The 18,216-nt window shown below is 43.9% G+C and overlaps 1 protein-coding gene across 1 annotated transcript in view; it reads right to left on the bottom strand.

Moving 5' to 3' along the window:
* Positions 1-18,216, bottom strand: part of TTC17 (tetratricopeptide repeat domain 17) — a 575,315-nt gene that overhangs the window by 92,691 nt on the left and 464,408 nt on the right. The window contains exon 18 of the mRNA XM_086959610.1: positions 15,166-15,422. Within this exon, the coding sequence (XP_086815736.1) occupies positions 15,166-15,422 (257 nt within the window). The remainder of the gene's footprint in view (positions 1-15,165; positions 15,423-18,216) is intronic.

Raw genomic sequence — 18,216 nt, 5'->3', positions numbered from 1 at the left:
CCTTTATATATTATGATGGATTGACTGTATCCATTAATATGCAGTAGCACAACAACGTTTTATGATTTGCTTAAAGTTGAACAGTATAGTCTACAACTTGAATCAAATAATAGCAGGCATAGTTGTTATTAATCTTTTATTTTTTTGTAATTTTTCAGCGTGCGTGCTCCGTGCGCACACCCTCAAATTGTTTTTATAAAATTTTAAAAATTTGTGGGCCTTCAGGGACACCCTAAGAAGGCCTAGGGGGTCAGGGAGTGTCTTCACTACCTCTTTTACCACGTTCTCCACTATTGTTTTTTACTCACTTTTGCCTTGGGGTGCTTTCACCGTGCGCGCACATCGCAATTTAAAAAAAAAAAAAGGTTTTTTTGCCCTTCGGGGTCCTTCAGGGACCCCCTGAGAAGGCCTAGGGGGTCAGGGAGTCTCTTCACTGCCTCCTTCACCACGTTCTCCTCTTCTGAAACTACACAAAATGGCGGCTGTAGGGTGCGCACAACGTGCGTGCACCTCGCGACTATTTAAAAAAAAACATTTTGCCCTTCGGGGTCCTTCAGGGACCCCATGAGAAGGCCTATAGGGTCAGGGAGACTCTAACCTGCCTCCTTTTCACGTTCTCCACTTTAGTTTTCAAAACTCTTTCTCATAGGGAGCTTGCACCGTGCGCGCACCTCCCGATTTTCCCCCCCAAAAATTGGGGCCTTTGGGGTCCTTTCAGGACCCCTTCAGATGGCCTAGGGGTTCAGGGGGTCTCCACCCTGGCCCCTTCTCGTATTTCCCACTTTTTTTGAGAGCTCTCTTCTGCCTCGAAGACAAGATGGCGCCCAACACTTTCTGATTTCGACCGATTTGAATGTTGACAGACGTCCAACAGCAAATCAGAATTAAGCTTGCGCACACATTGGTGCGTGCACGGTGCGCACCTATAGATATATACATTTTTTTATGCTTAATTTTCTCAACAACTACTGAAAGGATTTACACCATTTAAACAAAAGGCCGATCTGCAAAACAGACTGCCATTTTGCCAAATTTCATGTAATTCCGTTCAGCCATTCGGGCTGTAGCCGTGTCTAATCGTCCTATGGAAAATACCATGGAGAACACACGTTTTGGGACCCCCCTTTTTTCTCAGCCCCCACTTCACGAATCCCCCCAAAACTTTCAGGGAAGTAGCGAGCCATCTTCTTTGAGAAATTCACGAAGATTCATTAACCGATGCTTAAGTTATTTCTAATAGAATGTTGCGGATTTCCTATGAAAACTAGGTCCTAACTATAACTACCTACTGGCGACCGCCAGTAGTAAAAAATATATATATAAAGTTTGTAGCTGTTCCCGAGCCTCTGTTTCGGCGTGCTCACGGCCGGGGTAGCCACCCCCGAAAATTTGACACTTTAACCCAGCGCAATCCTTTCAAGGATAGTAGAAAAGGAATCACACAGGAGCCGTGGCCTCTATTCAAGTGCAGGTTTATTCCAGACACAACGTCCTACGCGTTTCGGAGTAGGATTACTCCTTCATCACGGGCAAACTTTGTGCATTTCATCATTGTTAATAAAGTAAAAGTAACGTGTCACGTGATACAACAACAAACAAAATACTGCTTCATATTATTTTCATCATATGAGCGTTTCATGTTTGCGATACAATAAAAAAGGTTTTAAGCGCATGGGTGGCTAACTTGAATTATTTCAACATTTTTAACATTTTTATCAAGTCCCAATTGAAAATTACTTATTGTTCAGATGATGCCGCCTCATAATTTACGAGTAGCAGATTGAACAAAATACATAAGGTAAGCAAACCACTTTTGAAGCTAAAAAAGTGGTTTGCGAATAAACCCCGAATCAGAAATGATGCAATAGCTGAGAAACCTAGTACACTTAGTGTAAATGACGCAGAACTCTTGCAATCTGTACAATTGTTAGCAGGTTGTGATGATGTACATGATGATGCTTTGTTCAACTTAGTCAACACTGAGGACTCGGTCTGTATGAGTAGCAGTAGTGGTTTCAAACCAAAATCGGTGTTCGTTCCACAAATTGCTAATAGCTACATTGATAGCTTCGAACAAGGAATGATACAGGAAATGAGACGTATGGACAGAGTAAAGCCCAAAATGAATTGGAACCTTAACAAAAAACAGTTTCTTGCCTTAAAGGAAATGGAGAACTGGGCTGTCGTGGTTATTAAGAATAGCGACAAAGGTGGGAACGTAGTGGTCTGGCCTATTGATATGTACCTCAAAGAAGGTTTAATGCAATTGTCTGATGAACACAATTACATGAGAGCAAACAGAGAGGATTATAATATGTCCAAATGTGCATATGGTGATAAGTTGCGTGATTGGAAAGCTAGGGGGCTAATTGAGGATGAGGAGTTTAATTACCTCTTTGTGAAATATCCAAAAACACCTGCACTATATTTGCTTCCCAAGGTGCACAAAAATCTGCAAGCACCTCCAGGCAGACCGATCGTTTCCTCGGTTGGTAGCTTGTATGAAAACACCAGCAGATACATAGACCACTTTTTACAGCCCTTTGTAACCAGTCTGCCCTCCTATGTCAGGGACTCTTCGGATTTTTTAAGCATTATCAAAGACATTGTATGGAGTCCTGAGTACTGGCTGGTAAGCTTTGATGTTGCCAGCCTATACACCAGCATTCCACAGGAATTGGGTGTGGAAGCATGTAAATTCTACCTTAGAAACAGATCGGTTTCTTTTTTGTCACATACGAACATGCTGCTGGACATGATATGGGAATGTATGACTAATAACTATTTCATTTTCAATAAATTACTGTACAAACAAATACAGGGGGTGGCGATGGGTACTTGCTTTGCCCCCAGCCTGGCCTGTTTATACCTGGGCTGGTGGGAGGAGTTAGTGGTGAATAAGATCTCCCACTATAGTACCCACGTCATCCTCTGGAAAAGGTACATTGTTTATATTTTCTGTGTTTGGCACGGCACCCTCGACCAGATACATGAATTCGAATCTATTTTAAACAAAAACTCTCTGAACTTAAAACTAACCAGTGTAATCAGTAAAGAAGAACTTGAATTCTTGGATATCAAGCTTGAAGTTGAGGAGGGGAAGTTGAAAAGCACCTTATTCCGCAAAACCACAGCTGGAAATAGCCTGCTTCATGCAGGGAGCGGACATCCCCCCAGTCTCATTCGCAGTATTCCCATAGGTGAACTTATCAGGGCCAAGAGAAATTGTAGCTCTGCAGAGGGATTTTCTAAAGAGAGCCAGATTATGGCACAGCGATTCTCTGAGAGGGGATACAGTGAACAAATAATAAAACAGGCCCTTACCAAAGTTAATGCCATGAACAGGGAGGAATTGTTAATCCCTAAACAACACAAAGTTGATGAAAAGGTACGTTTTATCACTACCTATAGCAATCAATCCTGGAAATTACGCAAATGTTTAACTAAATATTGGGAAACATTAAAACTTGACAGTGATGTGAAAGAGGCAATCCATGAAATCCCTTCACTGACATTCAGGAAGGCGAAATCACTCAAAGACACACTGAGTAGTACACTGACAAAAGAGAGTAAGAAAATCAATCCCATTCAAGGCTTTTACCCATGTCGAAGGTGTAAAGCCTGTAAATACAGCAACAATTGCAAATCAGTAAAATTGTCAAAGGATAGAAGGGCTCACAAAATCATTAGACACCTTACCTGTACCACAGAGTATGTTGTCTACGCCCTTGAATGCCCCTGTAACAAATTTTATATAGGGTGCACCACAAAACAGGCTAAACTCAGGATCCTAGAACATCAAAGAGCAATAAGGAATGAGAACCAACAGTATCCTGTAGCCAGGCATTTTGCTGATATACATAACAAAAACCCCAATGTAATGAAATTCTATGTTCTGGACAGCGTTGAAGGCAATGAGAGGGGAGGTAACAGTTAGGATTATTTTCAATGCAAAATCTCAACATTCTATTATATATATATGTATATACTCTCAAATCCTTGACCTAAAAAGGAATTACCACAATTATGGAAAACATAAGCGGAATGGCGGCTTCAAAGGTAGAAAACCTACATGACAACCATCTTCAGTTGGTGAATATTCTGCAAAATGGTACTTCTCTCCAGTAAACGGACAGAAAATATCGACATGCAGCTTCTCTAAGAGAAATGGAATGGGGTAAATAAAGAGTAGTTTGAAAACTGCCTAATGGACTGGGTTAACCTATGATGGTCTTACGGCGCTAATCAGAAAATCAGGCTTTAGTGAAGGTTTATTTAAAAGAGGGAGGATATGGACTATCTTGAGAGCTTCTAAAGAGATGCCCTAGTTGAGGGAGGAATTGACAACAGTAATTGGCTGTACGAGCATCCGCAGAGAGCTTTGATGAAGGACGATGGTAAGACATTATCTTCACAAGAAGTGGCTTTGCTGAGTTGAGTATGTCTGCAAAATCTTGAAGAGATATGACTTTAAGGCTGCTCACTGCAGGATTTTACAGCAAGGGGCTGGTATAAGAATTGTAGCAAGTATGATGTCATCAATATGCTGATAGATTTTCTATAATTTCTCTTTATTTATAAGTGGTTTGTGGTATTGCACTTTTCTGTGGAGTGAGGAATAGGTGGGTTGAGAAGGGGGTATTTGTAGAGCTAGATTGTCTTGAACAGAGTACTGCTTAGTGGCTACATAGATGCTCTGGTTACCAAAGGTACATTGTCAATTCAGGGCCAATTACAATGGTGTGAAAAGAAGAAAACATTTCCCATTAGTTGTTTGAAGTCCGCCATCAGCGGAATACCTACTTTGAGATTCAGAGTTCCAACAAGATGAGCTGCTGAAATGCCATATATAATTTCCTAACATTCAATGCAGAAGCTACAAGATCTCATCATATAATGTTTAAACAATGACCTCCTCTTTTGTTTAAATAAACCTTGGCAATTATGTAGTCATCAGAATTTGTATGCGATTCCCTTCCACAAGAGAACGAAAAGATTACTTTGAGGGCCAAGCAAACCGCTTTCATCTTAAATTAAATTAAAAAAGAAAGACCAAGAATCTTTAGAAGATACTGCTAGTCTTGTCATCCAGATGGGTCCCCATCCAATGGGGAGAAGCAGACCACCAGGGTGTGCTTGGTCGAGGGGGTCCAAAATGTCTCTCTAAAAGGTAATTCATCAGGCTTGCTTGGCCATCAAGGACTTTTCCCTTGCAGAGGCTAGCCAGATATTGTCCTGAAGACTTGGTTCCAACATAGTATTGGGTGTCATTGGAGCAGGGTCATGCAGAGGTGGATGCAATGTAAAAAGAAAATGTATTAGACCACTAAGCCCAAGAGTTTCTGTTGGCTCAGAATCATGTGGAGACAGATGTAAGGAACTAAGAAAATATAGGAGGTCATGAGGCCCAGAAGTCAACCTACATGCTTTTCTAAGTGAGACACATGAATTCAAGGGGACAACTTAGCTCTCAGATGAGACTGCATCTAGTTATGCTGCAATGAAATGCAAATTTCTGTGCCATATCGACAATTTATCTTCATTGAAGGAGGATACACAAATCATGCCTAAGACTGCTAGTAGGGTCTAAATGTGTGGCCATTTCTTATGACCTTGTGTTGATATCCATGTCATCCAAATAATGATACACATCAACACGTTGTCGTGGATGGGACACTACTGCAATGACAATTCTGCTAACACTCATGGGGCAGTAAGAGGCGAAATGGATAAGGAGCGAGTTGGTAGTGCTCCCCTCCCACCTGAAATATCAGGACATTTTTGTTGCAGTTGTGTATGGAAACACATTGTTATTACTGTTCTCTATATGCAAGCTCATTTTGTGAGGTATAGAGGAGAGAAAGATAATGAAATTCATTAGCAGAACAAGTGTGATTTGAAGGGGGTTTGAACAAATAAAATGTGTCAATTCTACGAAGTGTCAGAGGGAGGTCATTTTAGAGCTTTAGAACTAGCAAACAGAGCTATGTCAAAAAGCAGCAAGGAGCTGGAGCGCAGGCTCTTGGCTGGCCTGTATGGGATCCATTAAGAGAAGTACAAATGGGTCCTGTGTTGTAAATCGCTTTGTTTTACTGGCAGCCAACTCAGGTTACAGTGAGTATGGTATACAGCGCCATGTTTTTATATACCATAAATGAGTCTAACAGCCATACCTTATAGCACTGAAGTTTGGCAATCAACTACACTGGAAGGACAAGGTATAACACATTGCAATAGTTTACAAAGGCAAAGCATAGGCCCTTACCACATCTCCATGCATATCAAAGGAAGGATCTTTTTCAGCATTTAAAGCTGGGTGGACCGGGTTGGTCAGTCTTCCTGAATTTACTGCCAATTCCTTTTTAACAGGACACCCAGAGTCTTAGATTACTTTACTGTAACTGTGACCAACCCAAACTGGAAAGGTGGTATCCAGCAAGGAGAAATCACCTCCTATTACCACAATCTCAGTTTTCTGAAATTTGCTGGGCATCTACCAAAGCAATACAACTTGTCTCAAGCTGAAGAACAACATGCAATCTAGACAATACAGGGCCTGAAGATTCAGCTATTTGGTGACCATGTTTAACATTTGATTTTACAGGAACCTGTAAACAAATTAAAGGTCTAACCAGATATTTGAGCCACTCTACTTGGAGGTGTGCACAGGCAGGTTGTGGCCTCCATGTCCTAAAGCCTTACTTCAAGTTATGCTTGTCAGTGGTTTGAGGAATGTTGAAGCTATTACTGGTAGTAACGTTTAGACATTTAGCCTTACTATGTTTTAGGTTTTCCCATGTATCTCATATGTCGTGGGATGTGGTTGTCCACAGCACTAGCTATGAACAATGTCTGTATACGCAGACAATGGAACTCAAAAATGTCATCCGGGAGTTAATGATCTACTGATGTTTCGGATGGCAACCTGCAAGAAAGCAATATGTAGGTTGCGAAACTAAATGGTACCTTAAGAAATGAGTGCTCTGTTCTTGGAGGGTAGAGAGGGGTGACTATGCTGCCTGGACTGATACAGCATCAGTATCCATTGAGGCACGTTTCAGTAATCATTGGGTGATCTGGTTCACCCTTCACATTAGTCAAGTGTCAGGTCTCAATTCCTTTGCTTTGCCTTTCCACCTTCCTCATCTAAATGTTGTTGTAGGCATCTTACTGATGGCACAACTTTCCCAGATTCTGCCTTCTGCTTTTTATGACTTCATACAGCAGGTTCAGCTTCACAGTCCAAGGGCCATGCTACTTTATTTCAAAATATGTACAAATGAATTGGCATACTGTCGCAGCAGACGCACACCGGATAATACAGATAGGCGTACATCCCGGGATAAAAAAAAAAACTTTAAAGCTGACCATCTTATCTTTTTTTTGTAGCAACTGTAGGAAGCTGGCTCTGTATATACTGTACTAACGTGACATATAGTGTGCACAGAGTCCAGTGGATCCCCCCTAAGGCTTACAGAGATAAAAGTAGATAATACCTTACTCTCTATTTGTGGTAGTGTTTGCGAGCAGTAAGGCTTTATCAGAAGATAGTGTTAAGCATTTATTGTACACACTCAGGCAAGAAATAATGTCACACACTCAAAGACTGAACTAGGACCAATTGTTTGTATCAAAAATATTTCTTTATTTTATTTATAGAACCAACCAGTACTTGGTACAAGTAAACAAGATTGTACTTTTCAAGTCTGATTTTAAAAAAGAAGCTGGATGAATAATTACTTTTCTTACAGGTTTGTAAAAGTATGCAGATACAATTGTGATTATTTTTGATTACTTTTCAGGATTACTTTTTCTACTCAGTGTAATATGCCTAGATATCATACTGGGACATTTCCCAAATAAAATGTAAATAAGTCAGTTTTTCTCAAAACACAGTTTCTTAGGTTTTCATACAATTCTCAACTCCACACTTAGAACCTTTTCTATAGAAAAACAGTCAATGCAGTCCCATGGGAGAAAATCAGGTTATCAGTTTAAAAGTGAGTAATCAGTCTTTGGAGTTAAGTGTTTGGGGTTAGAACCTCAGGGTCGAGGGTGCACGCTAAGAGCACCCTCAGCAGCACTTGGGTGGCCTGGTGCAGAGTGCTGAGACCCAATGTTATCCAAATAGTGCTGAGGGGGCCTCAGGTTGGTGGCTGCTCACAGACAAGACACTGGGATGTGGGAGCAAAGATCCTAGGGTTTATGTCAGGGCAAAGGGGGATCAGAGTTAGTACACGAGGTGCACCTACAGCGGAGAGTGCTGATTTGGCTCTGGAGGCCCTGCTGTTTTCACTGCAAGTTGCTGGTGTGGGATTTTGGCTGCAGGCTTAGTCCAGGAAGCCTTCCGGGAGGAACCAAAAGCTGGACAGATAAGTTGGAGGGCTCAAGGATCTAGATGCACCTCAGGTCCTCTTCTCCGGGGCGCAGGGGAGCTGAATTAAGGGGTGTTTTTTGATGTTGGATTTCACCTTACCGGGCTACTCGCCGTTGGGAGGTGTGGGTCGCCATGCAGAGTCTGAAGGCGACACCGGGGACTCCCGGAGGGGTCAACCCATGGCGGCTCTGGAGAGCTGGGAGACCTCACTGGGACTGTTGGGCCACTCTGACTCGGGCCTTAGGCGACAGGTGCAATGTTGGTTCCAGGTGTCGGGTTTCTTAGTCTTCAGCAGGTTCGGAGTCTTGCTGCGGAGATTCTTTTGAACAGAGCTGCTTTTCACAGGAGATCCGATCTTTGTTAAAGGCAGACAGTCCTCCCAGGGGTTCTGGAGGTCGGTGGCTGCAGGACAAGGTGACCTTTGGCACAGGATCTCTGGAACCTGCAGACGGGCTGGGGCCAAGTCAGTTCTTCTCTGCAGTCTCCTCTGCAGGGCTTCTTTGTAGGTTGCGGGTATCTGCCCTCTGAGTTCTGGGCTACCCCCTAAATACTCTATTTAGGGGGCGTTTTAGGGGTCTTCAGGTCAGTAGCCAATGGGCTACCAACCTTAGGGTGACTACACCCTTGGTGTGCTCATCCCACATGGGGGAGTGAGTACCATCCCTAACAATGATTGGAGAGCTCTTGCCAGCTGCAAGATGGCGGGCACTGAAGAGTGGCCTTCACCTAGCCTTCCCCACCTGCGGGGTGGGGTTGGCAGAAGTGGGCTCACCTTCTGGGCTGTACTAATTTTTGCCGCCTAAACTTCAGCTGAAAAGGGGCTGAGACAGGAAGGGGGTCTGCTCCTGATACCAGGAAAGACTGGGGGGTCGCAATACAAAGGCGGCAGGGCCTTTGAAGCTCCCCGGTCATAGATGGCTCTTCCTGACCTAGGAAGGTAATATCAACTCAGCCCAGGAAAGTCTTTGTTTCTAGGCCTGGGGAGCAAAGGCTCCCACCCCAAGGGGTCAGAAACAGGTCTTGTGGTGGCAGGCTGGTGTTTACTATTCAGGGTGCCCACCAAAGGATGGTCGTTTTTCAGTGGACATCTCTAAGATGCCCTCTGAATGCATAGTATAATAAAACCCACACTGGCATAAGTGTGGGTTTATTATGCAGAGAAATTTGCATTCCAGAGACTGCAGTAGAGTGCGTTTAGAAAAAAAAAAAGGACTTCACTGAATTTAAGGGTAGGAGGTAAAGTAATTTCGCTCTACAGTCACATCGCAAAAGCAGGAACCAAGCATTAGAAAAGCTGGACAGATAAGTTGGAGGGCTCAAGGATCTAGATGCACCTCAGGTCCTCTTCTCCGGGGCGCAGGGGAGCTGAATTAAGGGGTGTTTTTTGATGTTGGATTTCACCTTACCGGGCTACTCGCCGTTGGGAGGTGTGGGTCGCCATGCAGAGTCTGAAGGCGACACCGGGGACTCCCGGAGGGGTCAACCCATGGCGGCTCTGGAGAGCTGGGAGACCTCACTGGGACTGTTGGGCCACTCTGACTCGGGCCTTAGGCGACAGGTGCAATGTTGGTTCCAGGTGTCGGGTTTCTTAGTCTTCAGCAGGTTCGGAGTCTTGCTGCGGAGATTCTTTTGAACAGAGCTGCTTTTCACAGGAGATCCGATCTTTGTTAAAGGCAGACAGTCCTCCCAGGGGTTCTGGAGGTCGGTGGCTGCAGGACAAGGTGACCTTTGGCACAGGATCTCTGGAACCTGCAGACGGGCTGGGGCCAAGTCAGTTCTTCTCTGCAGTCTCCTCTGCAGGGCTTCTTTGTAGGTTGCGGGTATCTGCCCTCTGAGTTCTGGGCTACCCCCTAAATACTCTATTTAGGGGGCGTTTTAGGGGTCTTCAGGTCAGTAGCCAATGGGCTACCAACCTTAGGGTGACTACACCCTTGGTGTGCTCATCCCACATGGGGGAGTGAGTACCATCCCTAACAATGATTGGAGAGCTCTTGCCAGCTGCAAGATGGCGGGCACTGAAGAGTGGCCTTCACCTAGCCTTCCCCACCTGCGGGGTGGGGTTGGCAGAAGTGGGCTCACCTTCTGGGCTGTACTAATTTTTGCCGCCTAAACTTCAGCTGAAAAGGGGCTGAGACAGGAAGGGGGTCTGCTCCTGATACCAGGAAAGACTGGGGGGTCGCAATACAAAGGCGGCAGGGCCTTTGAAGCTCCCCGGTCATAGATGGCTCTTCCTGACCTAGGAAGGTAATATCAACTCAGCCCAGGAAAGTCTTTGTTTCTAGGCCTGGGGAGCAAAGGCTCCCACCCCAAGGGGTCAGAAACAGGTCTTGTGGTGGCAGGCTGGTGTTTACTATTCAGGGTGCCCACCAAAGGATGGTCGTTTTTCAGTGGACATCTCTAAGATGCCCTCTGAATGCATAGTATAATAAAACCCACACTGGCATAAGTGTGGGTTTATTATGCAGAGAAATTTGCATTCCAGAGACTGCAGTAGAGTGCGTTTAGAAAAAAAAAAAGGACTTCACTGAATTTAAGGGTAGGAGGTAAAGTAATTTCGCTCTACAGTCACATCGCAAAAGCAGGAACCAAGCATTAGGGTCACCCAAAAGTCCTTTCACAACCTATCAGTGCTGAAGTAGTTGATAACATTTGTATCAAATGTGTCTAATACCCTTGTAATACATGGGCGCCTGCAACAACCACAAGGGTATCTCTATCGACATTTAAAATAGTCTGCTTGTTAACACTAATCCTTTGCAGTAGGAACCAGAGCACTGCTCCACTACCGTAGGAACAATTTAAAGGTCAATTGTGACGTCACAACCCCTGCTGACACTGTGGCAGGTCATGGAGCAGAACAGTAATTGCTGCTTCAGCAAATAAAGAGAGCATGAGATTTGTTGCCTCTTTTCTTTTAAACATTTTAACAGCCCCTTGTTGCAAAGTCATCCTGTGTGTCCTGTGCACCACCATTTGTTTGCTGACTGGTACTGACTGACTATCTCTGGGTTCTGTCTAACCCGACCCAGGGCCAGTGCTATGTTGAAAACACAGTGAAAACACTCATGCATTAGGGTACACTACACATTAGGATACCCTTATAATTGGTATGACCTACCCTATAAGTCCCTGGTAGATAATAGGGTGGGGGGATCAAAACTACGTATAAGTCCCTACTATACAACAGGGCCTCGCAGTTTAAAAGCCAGCAGCCCTTACTGCACTTGCATGTGTGCACTACTGAGGCATGAGGTAATTTCATTTTTAGAGCAGACCTGTGTTGCAGCACTGCTTTTAAAAGTAGAATGACTGAAAACTCGACTTTGGTGGTAGGGGCACTTACCATGGTGTAGATGATCACTTTTTGACATATTAGGCACCCCCCGTGGTCTCCCCTAGGTGTCTCAGAGGTCATGTAATTATAAGGAGGGCCATCATAAAATATGTTTTATATGCCCTGATAAAAGAGAACTTGCACATTTCAGTTTCCCCACTGTGGATGTCGAGCCCCACAGGATACCATTCACAAGTTATGAACACAGATATTGCGAGGAATTGGATACACTATCATTAAAAGACTTAGGAGAATGGTATTGATAAATCTACAAATAAATACACAAATAAGCCACTGTTGCATTTATCCTAAAATATACAGAAAATAAGTTATAACACTTTCTTGTCTGTAAGCAAAAATGCTGCCTTCTTGTGGTCTTCCATGATTGGTCAGTTAACAGGATTAGCCACTCTGCTTTGAGGAAGTGATAAGTGGCTAGGGAGAAGCTATCTGGTGGAGAGGGCTCTGTAACACAGGAATGTCATAGCAGGGGGTAGGGGTCAGAAAGCATGAGGTTTTGGGGAGGGGTCAGAAAACATGACGTTTCAGAGGAGGAATAGGACAGGCAGGGAATGCTAGGCCCATCTACTCCCCATTCCCTCTGATCCAGCCAGATGCGAGGCTTAAAGAAGGAATCTTCAGTTGTTAGGGTGTGAAGAGCTATAGAAATGAGCCATAATGAGAGTTGGTCTACATAGCTCTTTATGCTCTGCTGATATTTCAGTCATACTGAATTGTAGAAGAATAGCGCTTTCTGGGAGTAGATTATGCCACACTTTGGAGGAAGTGGTCATGCTCTGGGGTGTTACCTTGTTGCAGCTTATTGCATAGGAATGCTCTCCTGCATAGCCCTAGAGAACACTGAATAAATATGTGCGAGGTGCAGAACCACTCAGCTCTGCTGCTTGACACTAAGAGAAGTCGAAGGTTTGCCAAGCTGATAACTTGATTTGCACCATCAGGCCGTACATTCTGACTGATTGCGCCTGCAGCATTATAGTGAACTAAAACCTTGTTGACGTACCTTGCTTCAAAAGCATTAAAGAGTGCACTTCCAGCATGCTACAGGTTAACAGAGCTCAACTGGACCACCACCACCAAGATCCCCCTGCCTGGTGTGAGTCCAGTGGATTTGTAAGGGTTTTGTCATGGTGCGTTGTGGGAATTGTGGTCCCAAACTTTCAAGGACCATCTTGAAGCTTCCTGACCCTTGGATTGTGTTTTGGACACTTTGGAACCTCAAGAGGAACTTCAGGAAGAAGTTCCAGAAGTTTGGAGATGCATGGAGCAACTTTGGAACAAAGTTCTACAGGGAACTGACTCGACCAAGAGAGCCAAGCCGGCCACCTTCAACCGCAACTCCAGGTTCACCTCGCTGAAAAGCTCCAGAGGTCTGACTTCCAGAGTTTGAACGGGAGCTCCCTGAATAGCAAGCCAGCGAACCCTCACCGAATCCAGTCTGAAGAGCATCGAGGGACCCCGGTAGAAAAAGCTTCAGAAATGTTTCCAAGTCTGAAGGTAAAATTTTGACCGAGACATACCTACCGCAAGGGGTATCCGAGCAGGGCTCCATCACGGTCGGCCCAAAACTTTGACTTTGTCCTGGTCAAGCGCTATCAGATATCCCAGTTTGGCGCTATAGGTTTCTGTGTGCCAGAAAGCGTATATTGTTTAAAAATTCATATCTCCTGTTCCCTCCATTGGATTTTTTGTCATTTAAATACAAGTATTTCCTATTATATTAGTGTTGAATTTCTGTTGTGTGTGGTGTCTTAATCATTTACTGAATCGGTGCATTGAAATGCTTTACATACCAGTCTCCTAAGTTAAACCTGCCTGCTCGCAGCTAAGCTACCCAGGGTTGAGCATGGGAAATATTTACCCAATTGTTAGGCCTAGACTGTTTTAGTGGCCTTATTGCTAGTGGTAGATGATTATTTTCACTTCTAATTAACCCACTTTCCAACACACCTGGAAACTTACTGTCATTAAATAGGCGACATTTATGACAGTATGGTTATATGTTACACACTGCTGGAATTTGTTAAAAGAAAGCTCAAATGTATCTGCATACCAATCCAAAGCCAATTTAGACAGTGGCATACATTAAACTACCCAACAGCATCAAGTTACACACTGCTCTCTGGTATGTTTACGCTCACATCACAGATTGAATATTTATTCTTCATACCAGTGATCAAGACGTCTTTCATGACTATCAATAGACCGAAATGTACAAGATTGTGGCCGGGAGACCGACAATCATCTATTGTAAGCAATAAATTACACTCTTATACTATATAAAGGTAATATCAAGGTACGGTGGAATTCCATGACTATATAAGGTAGTCTGTCGTTGTTACGTTTCAGTGTGCAATGTCGTTTACTCCTCAGTGACTCCCAATACCCTTATTGGATAGGGCCTACTGTCTTCCACCTATTACTTTATGTACTGTTCACACTTGTTGATCCTCTGCATTCCCCTAAATGGGAACCCACCCATGTTTGTTGCAGGTCTGAGGGAACCCGTTTATCATTACGTTGTCACAAGAGGCAAGTGTGTCCCTCTTCCCCACAGCCACAGCCTTTCACTGGTAACCAGGTCTTCACATAGGTGGACACCATCACAGTTGTGAAACCGCACGTCAGTGTGCATCCAGAGAGGACACATGGATGGCTTCAGGTTCCACAGCACGGTGGTACTTACAGCATTTCTGTGAAATGTATCAATATGTAGACAAATCTATAAACATAGCAAAAGCAATTAAATCAATACAAACACAGGAAAACACTGCTTTGAGCAAACCCACTTCACAGGGTGGAGCTCTGAGAGAATCACGCTCCAGCCAGAGTCGGCAACAACAGGGACACTTCAAATAGAAACCTATGCAGTCAACTTTAATGAGGGACCAATGACATCAGAGGCCAGTGATCAATCCGTTTGTAGACTGTCTGAATGCACATGAAAAGAAAAAGACATTATTGTGTTATTTAGTTTACCCCTAATGCACTAGAATAATAGACCTGCAGGTGCCAGAATTCCTGCGATTGTATACATGAAGAACCATTTTTTAAACAAAGGGTTTCATTTTACTGTTACGCCTATTTCAGGAGCTGCCAACTGTAAGTCAGGCAGTGAGACACAGGGATAAAGTAATTTGCACAAGAGCTCACAAGCTGGATAGAAGTGGATGCTGAAGTTCAAAATCTGGACTTCAAGCTCAATCGACAACATCCACAGAAAGCGAACCTCTGAGGAATGAGAATACAAAGCTCACATTTTGAATAAGAATACAATTTCAAAGAGGAAAATCAATGCACAATAACTGCAGAACTGGTGGTATTTTAGGCACCATGTACAAAGGATACCCAGAGTATTAAGAGCTGCGGGTCAGACAGCTGCTATTTCTTGTACAACAAGAATACAAACTATTAAAGTATTACCAGTTCTTACCCATTCAGCCTCGTCATCATCATCATCTTCACAGTCCCCAAAGCAGGAACCAGAGAGCCCATCCTGAGAACCTTTTTTGAGGACCCGAATGCCCTGAAGATCCATTCGACGACCTTTCACCTCGAGTGCCCCCTCAAAGGCTTCTAGGGGCCAAGAGTTCTCAAATTCGTCAACCAAGGCGAGCATCTCTTCAGACATGTGGGAGTCTCCCGGACTCTGCTGCTCTTCACTGTTATTGCCTTCCACAATGACAACATCTGAAAACACATGATAACACTACTTACAACACAAAGCATCAATAGGACGGCACATCTGCCACGAGGAAGAAGAGCAACAAGATCAAGCACAAGGGAAAGGCAAAGGCTGGCTTCTAGCAGAAAAACACAGAACATGCCATTAGATGTAGAGTTTATGGTTCACGCAATCCTACTCTTGATAAGCTACCAAACAATGTCAAGTTCATCACAACGTCCTGGCATTATTACATCAAACAGAATCAAAAAGGAAATCAACAGTTCAATAAACAAAGGAGGAACCAGTGCCAAAAGTAGGTAGATTGAACTGAATTTGAATTGATTTATATTTGTAAAGCGCATAGCTACCCTGAGGCCTTGCAGCGCTTATGGACCGAACAGGAAGAGGAACAGCAACGTTAGAGCCATGCCTTGAAGAGATGGGTTTTCAAAAGTTTGCGGAAGGCCAGCAGATTAGTTTCCCTCCATAGAGTGGAGGGGAGAGTGTTTCAAAGGTTGGTTGCGTTCAAGGTAAAAAAGTGTCTGCCCCATTCAGTTCTTCGTATTTTCTTCGGAGTAGCCAGAAAGGAGAGGCTTGAACGGAGATTCCTGGTGGGGTGATAGGGGGTGACAAAGGAGTGGGTGATGACCGGACCGATCTTCGGTATGGCTCTGTGAGCCAAGCACATGGCTTTGAACAGTATCCTGGCCGAGATTGGGAGCCAATGGTAGCTCCTTGGTGTTGGTTTCACATATTGTCTCCAGGGAATCTGGAGAACTTGGCGGGCCGCACAATTCTGGATCATTTGAAGTTTATGGATAGTAAATTGGGGTGCTCCCAGATACAGAGCATTCCCATAGTCCAGGCTAGAAAGTATAAGGACCTGTACCATAATCCTTCTCGCCTGGAAGAGAAGGAGAGGGAGGATTTTACGCAGCATTCTCATCAGGCCAAAGCAGGTGGCCGAGAGCTTAGTGGCCTGATGGTTAAAGCTGAGGGAGCTGTCGAGCCACATGCCAAGGCTCTTGATCTGTGCCTTTGGAGCTGGAGCAGGTCCAAGACAAACCGGCCACAAGAGAGCAAGGTAGATGCGGGGTAATATAGCATCTTATGGTCAGGATTCATCATGGAGCACGAATAGCACCACAAGCTGAAAGATATGAAGGCTAAACACTATCAACAAGGTTTCCTGATCGGTGGATGGATCAAGCACATGAATGGTGAGTGGTGCCTGATTGTTACTTGCTAATAGCAGCAATACATTGTGAAATAGGAGTCATTTCTATCCGTTGTCAAAGGTGTAGGAATGCACTTCCATACCCTTAATAGGCTTGGCACACACTGTCTCATCACGGAGTATTGCCTCAGGAGAGTAACCACTGAACGGCAGCATGGAGTTTTGAGTACTATCATGATGAAAGACACAGCAGATCCCCTCAACCTTGGGCCTCCCCAAGTACCCACCATCCCTGTAGTGTGGAAGAGTTCTGCCCACACGGACACTCCTTCAGAAAGTAAATTGTAGTCATGGACCAGACTGAAAGACACGATTCTGTTCAACCGTAGCATCCTAATTACTATAAAATCACATTTAAATAGTGTCGCAGAGGGACTACTTCCGAGAATACCAAACATCACAAGCTATGGAATTAGCTACACTACTACGTAAGCGTTATTGTCTGCAGATGCAGGGACTTGACGTCAACCACAGTTAGGGAGTTAAGCCCTGTGCAAGGGTGCATAAAAAGGGGTGTCGTGAATTGCTATTATTGCCTTGCAAAAATGGGTCTTAAGGCTATTAGTGCATTCTCCACCCACCCCCAGGTCAACAAGCCCAAAACAGGCTTCTCAGTAAGAGCAGGAGCAGCCTTTCACGTGAAGAACAGGGAAAAAAGAAACCGCTCCATTCTACTGTGGCGCTTCTGCCTCCTACACCAAAGTAGCAATTTCTGAAAAGCGTGCCTGGGCGCCTCTCTTGATTTCCTAATGGCTCCCTAGGTAACTGCTGAGAGGCAGCTTATTCTGTTGCTGCATAGTGTCTGCCCTTGAGCTGGAGAGTACTGTGGGTGGTGCAGCACAGTAGCCAACCAGCACACCAGAGGACAGAGTAGCTGGCAGCAGAGAAGGTCTGTAGGAATCTGGCTCTGTATGTACTACACCAAAGTGAGGTATAGAGTGCACAGAGTCCAGTGAAACCCCAAAGCTAGGCAAAGGTAAAGTAGATACCCTCTCACTCTCTATTTGGGATAGTGTGGTTGAAGAGTAAGCCTTTATCAGAGGGTAGTGTTAAGCATTTGTTGTACACGCTCAACCAGACAATGAATTCACACACTTAAAAGACTGAATTTCAGACCAATTTGTTTTGTATTAAAATATTATTTTAGTTATTTTATTTTCTAGAACCAAGCAAGCCAGGACCAGGTAAGCAATAAATACTTTACAGTAGTAATGCAGTTGTAACACAGTTTGGATTGCAATTGTAAATGTACTTTGATTTGATTATAGTGGTGTTACTGATAATGCAGTGCTTTTCAGAATACAGTACATATACTTTGTATAGGATTTTTAGTAAAATATCACGTAAGTTACTTATCGGATTACTTTTCTTACACAGTGCAGTATACCTGGATACCGCACTGGAACATCTCCTGTAAACAGGTAAGTAAAGGCGTTTTGCTTATTTGGTTACTGTTTTAAAGGATTTCTTAGATTTTCCAACTCCAGACAGAAACTTTTCATAGAAAAACAGTCAATGTTATCCTATGTGGGAAAATAGTGTCATTGGTTATCAGGTAAGTAATCTGTTGTGGGAGTTGG

The sequence above is a fragment of the Lissotriton vulgaris genome, chromosome 2_2 (assembly GCF_964263255.1).
Source record: "Lissotriton vulgaris chromosome 2_2, aLisVul1.2, whole genome shotgun sequence".
Classification (NCBI taxonomy): domain Eukaryota; kingdom Metazoa; phylum Chordata; class Amphibia; order Caudata; family Salamandridae; genus Lissotriton; species Lissotriton vulgaris.
The sequence above is the reverse complement of the archived record's forward strand: the minus strand, read 5'-3'. Positions and strand labels throughout refer to the sequence as shown.